The 16,734-nt window shown below is 37.3% G+C and overlaps 2 protein-coding genes across 3 annotated transcripts in view; both read right to left on the bottom strand.

The window, feature by feature from the left end:
- Positions 1-416: 416 nt before the first annotated feature.
- fbxw2 (F-box and WD repeat domain containing 2) lies at positions 417-10,452 on the bottom strand. Of its 2 annotated transcripts, none has more exons than XM_027165565.2 (7): positions 10,353-10,452; positions 8,192-8,701; positions 6,635-6,829; positions 5,462-5,595; positions 3,859-3,945; positions 3,356-3,525; positions 417-1,995 (listed from the first exon to the last, which is right to left on the bottom strand). In XM_027165565.2, the coding sequence occupies exons 2-7, from the start codon at positions 8,679-8,681 to the stop codon at positions 1,704-1,706; spliced, it is 1,368 nt and encodes a 455-aa protein (XP_027021366.1). In that variant the 5' UTR covers positions 8,682-8,701; positions 10,353-10,452; the 3' UTR covers positions 417-1,703. The 2 variants fall into 2 exon arrangements, with proteins under 2 accessions (XP_027021366.1, XP_027021365.1); XM_027165564.2 differs by having other exon boundaries at positions 10,004-10,414.
- Positions 10,453-16,491: 6,039 nt separating this feature from the next.
- Positions 16,492-16,734, bottom strand: part of ncs1a (neuronal calcium sensor 1a) — a 39,990-nt gene continuing 39,747 nt past the window's right edge. Inside the window, exon 8 of the mRNA XM_027165493.2 lies at positions 16,492-16,734. This exon is cut by the window's right edge and continues 1,149 nt beyond it. The gene's annotated coding sequence lies outside the window, so the exon portion shown is untranslated.

Below are 16,734 nucleotides of genomic sequence, written 5' to 3'. Positions count from 1 at the left end.
TCACAGTTTGGTGTTATTTAATTTGTTGTATTTTTCAGTGTGAAGGCACTAGACAGTAGAGAATAAGTGTTACATAAGTGTGTGATTGTGAGGATGTGGTAGCCTAGTGGTTCAGATGTTGGACTACCAATCATAAAGTTGTGAGTTTGAATCCCAGGTCCACCAAGCTGCCAATGCTGGGCCCCTGAGCAAGGACATTTAACTTTCAATGGCTCAGGTGTATAAATGAGTCAAAAAATGTGAGTTGCTCTGGACAAGTGCGTCTGCCAAATGCCGTAAATCTAAGTGATTTGGGACCCACTGGCATGTTAATGGAAATTCTGTGCATAAACCAGATCAAAGCCCTGGAGTCAAATGGAAAATACTCACTTATTGCATATTCAAAATTCTTTTGAGTAGTAAGGGGAAAAACAGCATTTTCTCTTAGCCATTTTCATTTATTTGAAAGACAGCATATTATATACAACCAACAAACCAGAAAATGCGCTGAACGTGATATGGTCTACAGTGGCCTGACTGAATGTTACAGTGAGGTCTATATTTTAAATATGGGATGTGATAAACCATGCATTGTGTAGGTTATAGCCAAGTTTCCATTGGTAATGCCCTAAAAGCAAAAAGGCTTCCCCTGATGTTCTATGAAGACTAGCAATACTGAGCCCAACTATCAAGCCTGACTATAGAACAGCTATCAAAAGACAGAAGTGTTTTAGATTAAAGTTTGTCCATGTACTTTGATACAAGTTAAAAAAGTGAGAATTCCTCTGTACATCTATGGGTCCTGTAGAACTAAAGGATTCCATTTAAAATAACATTAAGCTTCTCATGAAGTTAATTAGACTTTAAATGAAGTTTAAAAGAAAAAGAGATTCACAGGGTGCATTTTTAAGCGAATTATCCACTGCAGAACAGTAAGAGTACATACGGGTTAAAAAATAATCCAAATAAAGTTACAAATAAATATACCTTTCATACTGAATTTAATCCAGTAAAGATTGTACTAATTAACTTCAACAACTTCCATAACATACCTGCAGGCATTTAAGTGTTAAAAGGAAAAGGCACATGACTAATTTCAAGTGAAAATTGACGGGTCAATATTAGTAAAACTCAATTTCTGTCATACAACCCAACCAAGACAGTTGCAGTTTATCACATAGAAAGTGTACACCCTACATGTGACATTCCATCTGCAAAATTCTGCCTTGTTAAAAGGAAACCATGAAATTAAGGCAATCTTTTTATCCTGTATTCTGAACCCAAATTTAGTACAATCAACTAAATACTCTGGGTTCAAATAAATTACAAAAGACACAGAATTTTAGAATTTCATGTTTTCACGAATTTGGATGATTGTGCTGCAGCAGGACGTTACTGTTCAGTCAAGTGCTCGATTCACAGTTGCTTTCACTTCTTTGTAACAAACAGAAAAAACAGGTTCATCCCAACCAGCATCTTCAAGGAACTACCTGCTATCTGCATACCGCACTTCAAAATAAATGCCAAAATGTGCAGGAATTTTTTTTAACTTGATCAACTGAAGAAAAAAAAAATGTTATTTTTGAACCTAAAAGCAAACTGAGAAGAAGAAATAAGGACTTTGGTCCATGCAATATCTAAGCTGCAGGTTTTTGAAATCAAGAGCACCCTTTTTTTGTTTAGCGTCCCTGTTGTGAATGAAGCTGGCTCACTCGTTTTGCACTTTAGCCGTTCTCCTTCCACAGAACCAGATGAATGCTATGATCAGGCATGCTAGTGGCAAACACCAGGCCTGCGTCATTCTTGCCATCAAAGCCATTGAGCCACGAGGTGATGCCTGGCAGGAAACTGGAGCCTCTTTTGGATTTGCGGTAGGCTGGCAGCGGCCAGCGGCCTGTAATTGCTTCAGTCCTCAGGTCCATTACATATAAGTGGTGGTTGTCAAACAGCAGAGCGAACACCTCACCAAAGCTGAGAAGGGAGGGACTGGCTGGGTCTTGCTGTGGTTTGATAACTCTGTGAGGAGCATGAAGGATATATTACACACTGTTAGGGTTAGGGTGAGAATTGCTAGAAAAATCATACCTGGGCATAAGCAAACAAAAAAAATTAATGTTTTTATAGTAACATTAAATAACAACACGATAATGTCAACGCAGTCCAGCACACAGATTGCCACATACTTTATTTTTGTGGCTATTGGAGGGAATTATGGGATATTAATATTTTGTGAAGTTTTTTTTTCCAGTCATACAATCACACTGTGGAATATTACTCATCATTACCGTTACATAAACAACATAGAGAAAAGGACATTAACTACACACATCTTATCTCTCTTATTTTAGAAAGACTGGATATATTTATTAAAAAATATAAGAAAATAAAAATAATAAATCAATAAAAAAACACCACTTTCAGTACATGCTGTACTGAGCAGAACATTCTAAAACATGGAGATGGCGTAGGACTACAATTGCCATGAACAATTTTGCACTCAGAGACAAAAGCTGATCAACAAATTAGACTTCTTGTTAAAACTAAAATGGCACTTTTGACCATATAGTATACATGTATAGACGGGAAATGAGATTCACACTACCAACACTATTCAAATGACATTTACATTCACACTACCCTTGTCACCCTGATGATGGGTCCACTGTTAAAAGTTATTTAAAGGTAGCTTCTCCGTTGTTTGAGAAATGCTCCAGAAAACTGCGTTGGGCCGGCAAACAAATCAAAAACAAAACTAATGTGTAGGCAATGAGCAAAAAGGGGCGCGTCTTGTCAATATGGGAGGAGAGAGTGTGACATTATCAGAAAGCGGTTTTAGCATTGACATGGAGGATAAAAACAAAAAAGAAAGCAAAGAAAGGCTTACGATAAGGCAAGAAGCAGGACCCGTGTTAATATAGGATCAGCTTTCCAGTGCTGGAGAGAACTGAACGTCTTCGGCGTGAAACGGAGATAAACCTTTCATGGTACAACACACAGTACTACAAAAACACATTTGTATTACCATAGTATTACTCATTGAGTTCATTTATTGATAAAAATATACCCTCGGTCAGCTGCCCCAACAGGTTCCGCCATAATACTTGTCTGGGTTATACTTGGGTTATACTTGTCTGGTGTATGTGTGGGGCGGAGCTATCAAAACAGGGGTGGGACCCATTTGGGTTAGAATTACAGCAAGTTCAAATGTCAACATTGGCTTTCAAACAACGGAGACCCCACCTTTAAATAAAATTGAATTCAACGAAAATTAGGCATTGGAATATATGCATTCAAGTTTCAGGTCAGTTCTCTACTACTTTCTGATTCACGGGGGACACAAAGAATCCAGGTTGTTTAAAAGGCACTAAAGCGTTACCTTAGCACATCAAAGCTGGCAAAGTCCCACTGGTAGACGCCAAGGTCTGAACTGCAGACGATGTAGCGGCCGTCGAACTGTAGACGGGGCTGCAGACACACACTGCGATCCTCAGACACAGACAGAGTCTTCAAGCACTTACAGTTGATCTCTCGCCCTATAGGCCACACCTGTTTGGGGTACACAGACAGGGCTACCAGTGTCCTTTCTACAGTCATGTTAGAATATTTACACATCCACATTATATTTAATGCTCATGTAGTACTATGCACATTTACAATACCCACCCATATTTATGTAGATTGTGTGTATCTATTTCTGCATATTATTGCATCCTGAAAGTATATTCCTTTTATTGTTTTCACCCTGGATAAAGTTGATATTGCAAATACATTCGTACATTTTGTTAGTAAATGTTATGTGTTAATATAATGCAGTATTTGTAGGTGGAGCCACTGTAAGAATTCCCAGACATCTCAAGTTTAAAATGTTCTTTAGATTACCTTGATTTCATATTTATCTGAGCTCAGTAAGATGTAGTCACCAGGACTGTGCATCATGGACTCCACTTGGCTTTTCTGCAGGAGAACCTAAATCAGGGAGAAAGAAACGCTCACATATTAGGGTAATAAATGACTGAAGGCGTTATTCTATAAACCACCAGACAGACATTTGTTATCATCACAGTTGCCTAGGAACAAAAACGGGGGCGGTGTTATTTTTGCACTCTTTGCTCTTGTGATGCCATACAGTTTGAATGCCATCAATTACAAAATCAGTTACCTTTGTCTCAACAATCCAAAGTACAGTGTCCCAATACACTTCACCATTGTCAACATGGGCCCTGATGTTAAACAGGCTTTCTTGTGCATGGCCATTATCGCGTTAGCAGTGGCCTCTGAAGCATGTCATGTCATGTGAAACAGTCACCCACGTTAGGCTTTCTACAGCTTTAACTAACTGTGATGAACTTGCGTGAAAAATATTCTTCAACTCCAGCGCACAAAACGCTTGTCTTGAGGTGTCAGATCCATCCTTTTTGAAATTCTATGCCACTTTTGCTACTGTATTCTGACTGATTTGTAATGCTTTACTAATTTTCCTGTAGCCCTGAACATATTTTGTGTAAAAAACAATAAATAAATAAAATAATTGATGGTCAATTATCCGGCAGCCACTTTCATTTATACTCCTTTTTGCACCAATTTTGTTTTTGTACTGACGACTCTAAAAATGCAACCAATACATCAGAGTTGGTGAAATATTTTATCGTATATAAGACGCCACAGAAAGTAGGAATTGTAGAGAGACAATCACCCTCACAGAGTAATAGCCAACTAAACTCAACATGATTTTTTTCCAGTGATTTGAAAGAGGAAGAATTACATAATCAATAGTATTTTTGATGACACACAACAAACTGCTATTGGGATGCATACTGTGAAAAAGAAAAGAATAAAGATGTAACAATCCTTCAGCAGACAGTGCATCAGAACACAAAAGTGTGGCATTGTGCATCATGGAATTTTGTGATTCACATCTTTGAAAACAGCATTGATTAATAATGCATGCAATGCAGTTGCACTGTTTGTACACCAGAGGTCCCAATCTGTAGAACCCAAAGAGTTCAAATATTCAGAGCACACATGTCACGCGATCATACTTTCATGAAGACCCTTTAATCAAGATCAGTATTTAAGCCAATAGCTTAAAAGCTCCAGATTGTAACAATCAACATGTACGATAGGTTATATAGTTACATGACAATACGAACTCTTCATTAACTGTCAAACAATAGAAAATCTGACTATTTCTGCCCCAGGGCATATTATGTTTCAGTAAAAATCTGGAGAGAATTTATAAGAGTCTGAGTATTTTTTTAGTTTTCATTTTTCTTCATATGGAGGTTCAAAATATTTCAGAGAATCGTAATAATATAATCATAACCAAGTGTGCTGCTACACACTATTCCACAATGATTAGACCACCATTGTTTTGATGCTTAAAACAAATGCTAGCTGGCTTGTTGTGAAAAAGCATAGAAACGATCCAGCTCGAGAGCAGCACCTTGTTGGTGGAAAAATGTTCTCAAAAAGTAACACTTGCCTTAGTGACCCACTCAGTGTGCCCAGTGAGTGTGTTGAGACATGCTCCGGCTGACAGAGCCCACACTTTGACAGTAAAGTCTGCAGAACCGCTGACCAGCGTGTCCAACTCATCATTGTAGTCTACGCTGAACACTGAGAGGAAAAAACAAACGTCCTTAAATAAAAATATCGTTCTCCGCCACAAGCAACTGCACAGTCACGGAGCTACAAGCTTCATTCTAACCTAATCACGGTTTACCAGTAGTTTATCTGTCACATTTTACTAATGATTTGATTATTTAGAACAGTGGCCTACAAAAAAAGCAAAAGGGGCAATTGCCTTGTGCTGACTGCCTAAAAATGAAGCAATAAAAATCATGTACAGTGACAGAGAGTTTAAGAACATTATCCAATGTAACCAGTCTTTCCTACTGCAACACACACACACACACACACAGACTCCCTTCTTTTCCATCAAACTATAATTTATCAACAATCAATTAAACCAATAATATAATAAGCCTTTTATGTGTTAATGCTTGATATTGCAACAGCTTTTTTATTTGTTTGTGATGCATTTTGGAGGTGAATTAGTAAAATTGCAAGTTCAGGATTCTTCTCTTAAACCCCTGCCAGTGAAGACACATATGTGAGTATAAGAGCTGTAGTTAGTTACTACTTTGTATTTCTGTACTTTGGATAAATGCGTGTTATGATGAACACAAGACGCAACTTGGCCAAATCTTTGGAAAATGAATTTGAAAACATAGCAAAGTCCTCTGAATATCGCAGAATCTGTGATTGCAAAATTGTGAAAACCTGGTGAGAGTGTAACTTGTACACATGTGCACAAGCGTATACAAGTTACACAATGTGTGCTGTATCACTTCTGGACACAATGGGTCATCCCTCAATTACAAGCTCACAATCAATGCAAATCTAGCAGGGGGGGGGAAGCTAAATATAAGTCACTGTGTTTTTACTACTTACATTTTTTACTATTAATTATTATTTTTTAGACATTATTACAGTCAGCGTGGTTTGACATTATGTAAGTCTAATTATCTATCACTTGGGCAGACTGAAAAACCATGGCATGTATGTTAAAGACATCTAGATCTGTAAGCCTTATATCGTTTCTACTGCAACGGTGTACAATGGTGACACTGCAATGTTGCTGCAGGACACAAACCTGCACCAGTGTGTCCACGGAACTGCTGGATCTTGGCGCCTGTGCTCCATTCCCAGCAGGCAATTGTGTTATCAAAAGACCCAGTCACTAGTTTTTGCTCATCAAACTTCACAGCCGCACAGGTGTGTGTCTGGATGCCGTAGATACACTGGCCAGTACGGACATCCCACAGTTTAGCTGACAGGTCATCGGAGCCTGAAGTACAAGTACAGAGTGTTAAAGAAACATCTGGTCACTCTAAACGCTCAAATAGTAAATTAAACAAACACTACTAATAATACTAATAACTCGTAAAATCAGGTTTTTACTTATTGGAATCTCAACCTGTAGCCCTACAAGAGCAACAGCTTCCCTTTCAAACATGTAGCAGACGCACTTATCCAAAGCAACTTGCATTTTAATCTCATTTTATACAACCGAGCAATCGAGGGTTAAGGGCCTTGCTCAGGGGCCCAACAGTGGCAGCTTGGTGGACCTGGGATTTGAACTCTCAACCTTCCGATCAGTATTCCGACACCTTATCTGCTAAGTAGTTATCCCAACTGGGATCAACATCACCAGTTGCTACGGTGTAGGTTAAAACTTTTGAGGGAATAAATAAGAAATAAGTGTGCCATGTTGCATTGGAACTGGGATTTTCATACACAGCTGTCTGTAGGGGTTAAGCCTCAAAGTTGTGAAAAACAAAAACATCCAGTGAGACCTGATGCAGTTAGGTGTTACAATAGCCTTCCTGTCTGGGTATTCTCGTTTGACCTCTCACTTCTACAGGCTGTTTCAGAATGCAGAATTGCCACTCAATGGACGGTCTTTGTTTTCACACCACTCTCTAGAGGCTGTTGGGTATCTGCATGATTGTATGCATTGCACTGATGATGATTGTGGATGTTCCTAATAAAGTGGTCAGTGAGTATATTTCACAGTATCGGCAAGGTGTTTTTACCTTATCCGTACTAAGCACTTGATCAATAGCAAAACAAAAAAGACTAATATTTCCTCTACCTAGCAGCTCCGTTTTTTTTGTTTTTTTTTTACCAACCAATGAAATCACAGGTCCACTTTCTTGTTTTTGATTGTCCTTCTGAAGGTAAAGTTCACCCAGATGTCAGCATAGAAGAAAAGTAGCTATCACAAACACAAGTCTCTCACTTCCTGCATCCTTTCCAATGTAAACTATTATTCATGCTTGATCAGAACTCTGCTTTAGCTAAGAAAAGGGTTAAAATGCAAGCTAGGTTAAATTGCATCCATGGCTATAGATCTTGGCACATGGAGATTACAGGTTAACTACTTAACTGTTACTGGATGTGTTTTGTTACAGATTGTAGCTGATAAAAGTAGTCTAATAGTCTTGTAACTCAAGACACAAGGCTAAAGGCACAAGCAGTAGAAACACACCTTTACTTCTGGGATACATTTGGAGGAATTTCATTTTGTTTCTGATTTATAGTTAACGATTCATTGCATTTTTACCACAGCTAGCTGAAATCAAATGGTTCTGCCTTAAGCCTTAAAAACAGATGCAAGACTTAATTCCTAGACTAAATAAATTCACACCTGTGCAGAGGAGGCCATCTTTGTAGTATAAGGCATACACCCGAGCACTGTGCCCAATCAAGGAGCTTGTCTCGAATGCATCCTCCTCTCTCAGCTGTTTCATGCGACGCTGGGCCTTAAGGTAGACGCGTTTCCAGTGGCCAGCATCCTGGATAGAGTCATCGATTCGCCAGCCAAGGTCACTGCACACACCTTGCCACACTTCTGTGCAGGTGTTTACTACTTTGTTCCATTGCTTGCACACCAGGCAGCAAGTCAGCAAAGTCTGTGGGTCAAGCCAGCGCAGCAGGTAGAAGGCCAGCTCCAGGGGTAGGAGGCGCAGGAAATCACGTTTCAGCAGAACCTCCAGTCCATTGGAAAGGTGCCGGAGTTGAGCAGCACCACTCAGAGATATCAGGTGGTCCAGCAGCTGATTGCGCTGCTGGTCATTCAGTGCCAAGAAGGAGGTGGAGACCGACTCCAGCCATCCCTCAAAGGCCTCCTTCTCCATGGGCACATGAGGGCGACTACCTGGAAGGATGGTTTATAAGGTCAAGTTATGCTGACAGCAACACTGACTGACAAGACCCAAAAATATGCATATAACAGTTCTCAGTCTTGTGTTTTGACACTTCTTACAATTCTCCATCAAACTGATGCTAAAAAAACCCATTTATACCATTGCCATGCAGCAAGTCTGGCATGTCTCTTTAGTTCAGATAAATCAAAAAGGTATTTAATCCTAAATTTAATCTGAGAAATATATGATTCTCCCATAAAAGATGTGCTAAATAAATAGAATCTGACTCTGGCTTAGACATAAAATCTTTTTAATATAAATTGCTCTAACAAACATTGAACTCCAATAGAGTTAAAACTCCATATATTAAAACAGACCACCGATTTACGCCTGGTTGGGCGTTTTTTATTTGTCCGCAATAGCTTTATCCCTAAATCCACACCAGCAGAGAAGCAGTGAACAAAAGTCTTTTTTTTCTTCTGTGTATTGATTAGCAACACCTTTCTATAAAAACAGTCCAAAAAAAAACCATGCAAACTTGGGGTTTCTGAGAATCTTAAGTAGCTGGTGTAGACAAAGACTTGTTAAAACAGAAGCAAAACATCTGCATGAAGTAAAGACAGGTCAGAAACACACGAGTGAACAGTGAAGTGTGACGCAGACACAACCCTGAACTAAACTCTATACTCTGACTGAACACTTCTGGTCATTTCCTCATTATATAACAGCACCAGTTAGTTCAGATGAAGTTGACCAGATTGCTGACAAACTGTAATCATCTTTAATATGAAATTATACTCCAGACAAACAGTTTATTAAATCTTTAAAAAAAAGTGTCTCTCTTACTGTGCTTCCTCAAATGGGAAACTAGGACCCATGAGACACAGTAAACAACAACACCGACACTACAAACCAGGAATAATAAATGACTCCCATCATACAGACCATCAAAGCCGAAAACTACTCAACAAATCATTAAAGCCTGGCTTAAGTGTGCTTTTTGTTCTGAAATAAAACAGGCGACAGTTTATCAATAATAAATAATAAATATAATAAAAAATGTTTTTCCAATTAAACACTAATGTTAACAACACAGCAAAGCTAACTGTCAGTTAAGGACTGACACCAAACCAAAAAAAATACAACGTCGACGGAGATGAATATGACAAAGATAATAAAATATCTAATAAAAGCCTTTCGGTGTGGAATCATCATAACTTCCTTACTAACATAACAGAACTAGTTCTATAGAAAAGCATATCAAGTACACTGACCATAGTAACCCATAGCTAGCCAGCTAACTAGCGACTTACCATTTCCAGGAGAATCCAATTGTTAGTGAGGTTGCTAGCTAGCTAGCTAACCAGCTGGTAGAAACGCTAACCAGTGTTAGTAAAAGAGCGGATACTTCTGTACCTAATGATTAACGTTGTGTTACTGATGTAATATGACTAAGTGTCCAAGCTTGCCTAGCCTAGCCTAGCCTAGCATTGCTAACTAGCTGCAATGCAACCCTTATATATTTTGGATACCATGACAACTTATTCCATCTACAGTATGAAGTATTAACGGGGCTAACAACGAATAGGACCTGCTAAATTTATATAGCCACGTTAATATACAGTCCTTTCATTGACATAACCATAAAACAAACAAACACACCCCCTACTCCGCAGCGGTACCCTGCTGATCTATAAACAGTAGAGTCCGCTAGCAGGGCGGAAGGAAGTTTAGAGCACACGCCTTGCTTTCACACCCGTATTCCTACGGGCCCACGTGATTGGATAGTTTATTCAAACTCACAATCAGTCCATTGATTTGGCTATGTACAGCTAACCAATCATAGCACAGGAGGCGGGACATTTTTAAAAATCGTGTGAGTTGAGAAAATGTGTGAGCGCAAGTAAGAGTTGTTTTAATAATAAAATAAAATAAAATTCTTTATGCAACAAGCCCCGCCCACTTAGAGCATTGACTTGTCAAATGTATTCATTTTATACAATAAAATAATAAAGAGATCACCAGTTTATTAATGTATTAATGTATTAAATATTTTTAAAGTTTAAGTATTTCTCACTGAAATACTGCGAGAAATAAAAATTAAATACTGGGATTATATAGGGATAAACATAAACTCTAATTTAAACATGGCTGTGTGTTTGATCTCGACCAGCAGGTGGCGCTGATATCAAACATTACACTTTAAACAGACTGATGTCACTGAACACCCAGTGATCCAGGATTTAAAGATGCAATAGCCAACATTTCCATTTCTAACTAGTACAAATAATGTGTAAAATTATATAGAGACAAATCTTTCCATAGTCTAATAACATTTTTTTATACAAGCCCCAAACGTTACATCCTCATAAATCATTATGAGAAGTTACATGTTTAAATGTCTGAATGTCATGACCGTCCTTGCTAATGTTAACTCTACTTAGCATGCTAATTCTAGATGAATCTCCAAGTTTTTTTTAGGTGCTGGGATTTGTGTGCATGAACCACCAACTTGTATTTTATATGCCATTTATCTTTTAGATCCTCTCAGCTATAATATTTTGTACACTGCAGCCCACCTGCTGCATATTGTTCTAAATATGAACTTTATGGCTGTGGACTTATGACCATCACAGCCATGCTTGTTGAAAACCTCATTCCAGATTATATTTTTTCTCTTTGCTGTTACCATAACTACCAATTTTTTTGAAGACTTTCCATTAGAGTTTAGAGCATGGCTGTGGAGGTTTGTGCCATAAGAGCCACAAAAGCATTAGTGATACACAGCACTGAAATTAAGTGAGGAGGTCTGACACCCAGTCAGGTGAATAAAAGGTGTTCATTGCGGTTGAGGTCAGGGATCTGTGCAGGTAATTTGAATTCTTAAACTCCAACTGTTGGCAAACCATGTCTTCATTGAGCTTGTTTTGTGTATAGGGTCATGCATGTTCATGCAAAACAAAACAGGTGAATAGCTTCTTAGTGAATTGACATTGTAAAGCTACAGCATACAAAGACAATGTAAACAATTGTGTGCTTTTAACTCTGTGATAACATTTTGGGGTAGAACCATAGGTGTGTGATTGTGAGGTGTTCATTTGGTTGTTTAATATAAATTTTAAAAAATCTGCTTAGATATTACATTTATAGGGCCATGGCATAATCTCATTTTAATGTAATAGCATAAGAGTTAATTAAATAAACAAATTACAGTAGCTACAGTGATACTCCCAACTCTATAAGACCCTTTTTTGGATGTGTGATGACAGACAGAACAAATGAGAAGGGGTGTGTGTGTGTGTGTGTGTGTGTGTGTGTGTGTGTGTGTGTGTGTGTGTGTGTGTGTGTGTGTGTGTGTGTGTGTGTACGTGAATGCTGCAGGCATGAGATGCCCATTAAATGTGATAGACTGTCAGCTGGAAGCGCATATGCAGGAGCCGACTGAGAGAACGGAGTCAGATCAGACAGCTTCACAATCAGCCTGAAAAGCAGATGGCCATGAAGGCAGAGATCATGGATCACAGTAGACTACAAGCAAGAAAAATGTGCAGAGGAGTTAGATTTGTTACTTTCTTTGTCTTGAATATTGTTTTTTTTCCCTCATATAATGTGAAATTTGTGTAAAAAAAAAAAAAAAAAAAAATCATCACAATGAGCCATGCAATAGCCATAGTGTGGTGTTATGCAGTCCAATGCAAAGATGAAAACAACATTTAAAAAACATAACAACAAAATAACTTTTAGACTTCTTTTTTCTTTATTTAGCTCTGTTTATGATGGTTGCCGCTGTGTGCTGTTAGCAAAAGGTGTGCAAGGTGCGTGCTGTTACCACTTACAGCATGTTACAGCAACAACATATAAATAGTCACTCCATCACTAGCCTCTTTTTTCCTTTCATCTGTTTATTAACCTTTATTATTGTGTTGCATCCACTAGGTTCCTGTTACTATAGAAATGATACCATATTAGCTCAAGCAGGTTCATTATAAACCTGTGATTTAAATAGCAACTGTCAGAGAACTGACAGAGAAATTCAACACTATATCAAATTTGAGAATTTAATAATGTGAGATACAGTAAATACAAATGAATAACCAACCAGCAGTAAGTAATATTTGGGTTTTTCATTCCATTTAACTTCAAATTCTTTTCTAAACCAGTTGAATTCCAGTTGAATCATTTATGAAATACCTTTATGTAAAACAATTTACAAAGCATATAAGTTGAGAAGTGGTATACCGGTAGTTCTGAAGGTCCTCCAATTGTTTTAAAAACAGCCAACAATATTTCATGGTATGGATCCCACGATTTTAGATTATGGTCCATGTTGACGTCGTTTTTCAGGAGCACTTTCATGCTGTAAAACTCCCACTCTTCCACATCCCAAAGGTAATCTACTGGATTCAGTTCTGATTAGGAAAGCCACTGAAGAACAGTGAACACATTGTCACATACACGAAATAATTTGAGCCAATCTTTGTGACATGGTACATTATCATGCTGGAAGTAGCCTCTAGAAGATAGTAAATTGTAGCCATAATGGGATGCACATCAACAGCAACAATACTCAAATAGACTCTGAAGTGAAGATTCGTATTAACAGACCCAAATTGTACCAGGAAACCATCCTCACACTATAACACTACCCTCACCACCCTGGATTCAATTATTCAGTTTTAGTAAGATAATATTTTAACTTCATTCTAAAGGTTATATTTCTAAGCAACATTGCATGAAGCTCCTGTTTTTTGTCCACCACTCTTACATGAGTACATGTGCTGTGCTATGTTTAAAAAAATTATCTGCTTCAAAAAGGAGCTGTTATTGTTTTTATCTCTACAAAATTCTGTTGTCTATTTTTATATCTAACAGTGAGTCATATAATCTCACTAGCAGTTTGGTTTTTAGTTGTAAGCTTCCTTTATTTGCCTGACACCATGTCTTGGTTCATTTGGAGTAAACCAAAACATCAAAAATTTTTTGCTTTAAAAACATTTGCCCTAAATCAAGCAATATAGAAACCCTCTGTCCATTACATCAGAGCAAAAAGCATAATTCCCAATCAAATTTGGCAAATGCAAATAGAATCGCTATGATTTACAATCATCACACTAGCTTGAGTGAGAAATCATGCTTGATTTAATTATCCTTGAAACCAACCTTGAGAATGAGTAAATGGAATGTACTGTTGCTTTTGATTTACTCGGCCGAAAAGCTGTACAAGCTTGAGAACAATACTGTGAAACAAAACAGCAGCATGTGACAGATTGCTGTATAACTCTTAACTTAAAGCACAAGTGTAGATGCTAACTAGGAGCAGATTATGGCCAAAAAAAAAAATAATAATTTCACAATTTACATGTATTTCAATACCTAGTTCTGCTCAGGTTTGATGCAAAATGCCAGGAAACAATGGTGTTCCATTAGGAAAAAATAGGAGTCAATGATTTTGTTTTATTAATTTATGAAAATAAAGTATTTATCATCTAAGGGATGTGGTAGCTCAGTGTTTATGGTGTATGACTACTGATCAGAAGGTCATTGGTTCAAATCCCAGGTCCACCAAGTTGCCACTGCAGGGCCCCTGAGCAAGGCCCTTAACCCTCAATTGCACAGGTGTATAAAATGTAAGTCACTCAGGATAAGCGTGTCTGCTAAATGATGTACATAGGAAAAGATTATAATTCTCTTCCACATTTGTTTGAAGAACAAAGAATTACAAAAAAAAAAAAAAAAAAAGACCATGAAATGGGAAGTGTGACTAATTGCATATTCTGTTCACTGTACTAAATTTTGGTCAAATTAATCTTGTGTGCTCAGAGTTTGTAGTCAATGCTGACATGCTCTAGCAGAGGGCTAAGCTATTATTGAACATACAGTTTCAATAACTGCACTTTACATGCATACATATTGTCTAAATGTTTACTGTTTACTTCAACTGCACATTTCACAATTGCACATGTGTACATACAAATTGTATATATTGTATACTTCAATTGCACATTTCTCACACTTGCAAATTTGTACATACAAATTGTCCATATTTCTATATGTATATTTCATATGTATATTTAAAATGCACATTTCACACCTGTAAATGTGTACATACAATTTCGTCTATACTGTATATGTCATTCTGTTACACTGTGGAGCTTCTGGCACTAAAACAAATTCCTCGCATGTGATAACATGCCTGGCAATAAAGCTGATTCTGATTCTGATTCTTTTGTTATAGGATGCATTTTTATACGAAGTAGCTATGATACCAGTTGCACCATAGCACTGTTTCATTCTAACTAGTCAGAAGGTGTTGATTAACCCACAGTTGACTGGCACTAATCAACTAAATCAGATAGAATTTTCAATATAACAATTAACAAATGAATGGTTTTATTGTGGCATGACTGATATAATATTAGCCAGGGCACTGCTGTGTTCCTGTGTGTAGAAGGCAGAAAGCAGGATGCATTGGTACAGAGATAAAACACAACAGCACAAGTAAAGCATTGATAGTAAAACACTATACAACTGCCTTAATAAAATTCTAAGATTTAGACCTAGTCTACGTATAATAAATAAATACTTATCAAAAACTGCAAATTTGTGCAGACTTGAGTGTTTAATTTCATATGAATCATTAACCATCACTGTGAACATGAGCATTCCCAAAACAGGCCTCTTATTGGCCTAATAAAAGTTACTTTTCGTTTATATTATATATTTCATTTATAATACACAGGCTTATATTAATGTGCTCATTCTAAATACATTATAGATTCTAGTGTCTGTTAAGGGATTAATAATTCATTCACTCAATCAATCGTATGGCAGAATACTGACATAACCTAAGTCTAATAACACAGATTTAAAAAGCATGTTATGTAATAAACATATAATTATTGATAAAGGGAACGCTTTCTATAAGGAGAGGCTTATCATTTATGGAATTTAGTTTCAGGTGTCAGTGCTTTGTCAGTGTGTTTTTCTGTCATTAGAATGAAAGAATTTTCAATTTCTTGGAATGATACTTGACATTTACTTTATTTTTACACTTATGGCAATTCGCAGACCTTCTTATCGAGAGTGACTTATAATAGTGCTTTTGAAATCTCCATCAATAAATACATACTGATACCGGTTTAGTAGTTCAAGGACTAAAAAGTACCAGTCTATAAACTCTGTTAGGAGTTAATATAGAAAAAAGACACAGATAACACTTTTTGAAATTAAAGTGCTAAGAAGATTCTAGATGCAGGTCTTTACTTGTACCCTGAGTGATGGTAGGATCAGTCAAGCATTGCTGAAGGATTGGCAGGTTCGTGGTGCAGTGCAGTGTGTGATAAAAGATTTGAGGTAAGTGGGCGCGAGTCCAATTTTGCCTTTGTAGACAAGTATCAGTGTTTTATATCTGATGAGGGCAGCTACAGACAGTGGGAGGAGTTTAGCGATGCAGTTGTCTAAGAGGACATGACAATCTATGTTTTTTTTGTCTTTTGTGAACAAATTGCTGTGTAAGTCTCACATGTTCTGATAACTACACCATGTTTCAAAACAGCTAATCATGGATAAAGCTTTATTAATCTCAGTTTAGCGCCTTCTTTAAAAAACCCAGTGTTCTGTTTTAAAACCATTTTGATTTAGAACCATTTTTGATTTTGATTGTATGGTGTGTGTATTCACAATATTGGCTGTGTTAGCAATACAATTTACAGTGTTCTTAAAGGAACAGACAGAAAGAACTCTTAACCACTTTTCTAAGGAGACCAAGATGGGTTGTTTTATGCTTAAAAGATGCCTGTGGTGTATTTGAGATTTGTATTTTATTGTACCCTTAAATCGTACAATAATATAGTCCTTAACAGCCTTAAATAAGTTTCCCAAGTCAAAGACTACAGGGTATAAAATGTATTTTTACATAATACAGTTCGAGTGCCACTACATTTAAATACAGAGACTTGAACTGTTTCCTGCCGCAATAACAGAAATGTCAGCAGTCTGTTTAGACAAACAGGGAATAAATACATTACACTTTCATGCTGTACAA

Source organism: Tachysurus fulvidraco, chromosome 26 (genome assembly GCF_022655615.1).
Source record: "Tachysurus fulvidraco isolate hzauxx_2018 chromosome 26, HZAU_PFXX_2.0, whole genome shotgun sequence".
NCBI lineage: Eukaryota > Metazoa > Chordata > Actinopteri > Siluriformes > Bagridae > Tachysurus > Tachysurus fulvidraco.
Note: the sequence above shows the minus strand (reverse complement) of the source record. Positions and strands in the feature narration are given on the sequence as shown.

What these genes read in the sequence shown, in the direction of transcription:
- fbxw2 (XM_027165565.2), bottom strand. Translation starts at nt 8,681, where the DNA reads ATGGAGAAGGAGGCCTTTGAGGGATGGCTGGAGTCGGTCTCCACCTCC. An exon ending in AGATGGCCTCCTCTGCACAG is followed by an intron (nt 6,830 to 8,191) that starts GTGTGAATTTAT and finishes CTTGTACTTCAG; the next exon opens with GCTCCGATGACCTGTCAGCT. An exon ending in CAGATAAATATGAAATCAAG is followed by an intron (nt 3,526 to 3,858) that starts GTAATCTAAAGA and finishes TACCCCAAACAG; the next exon opens with GTGTGGCCTATAGGGCGAGA.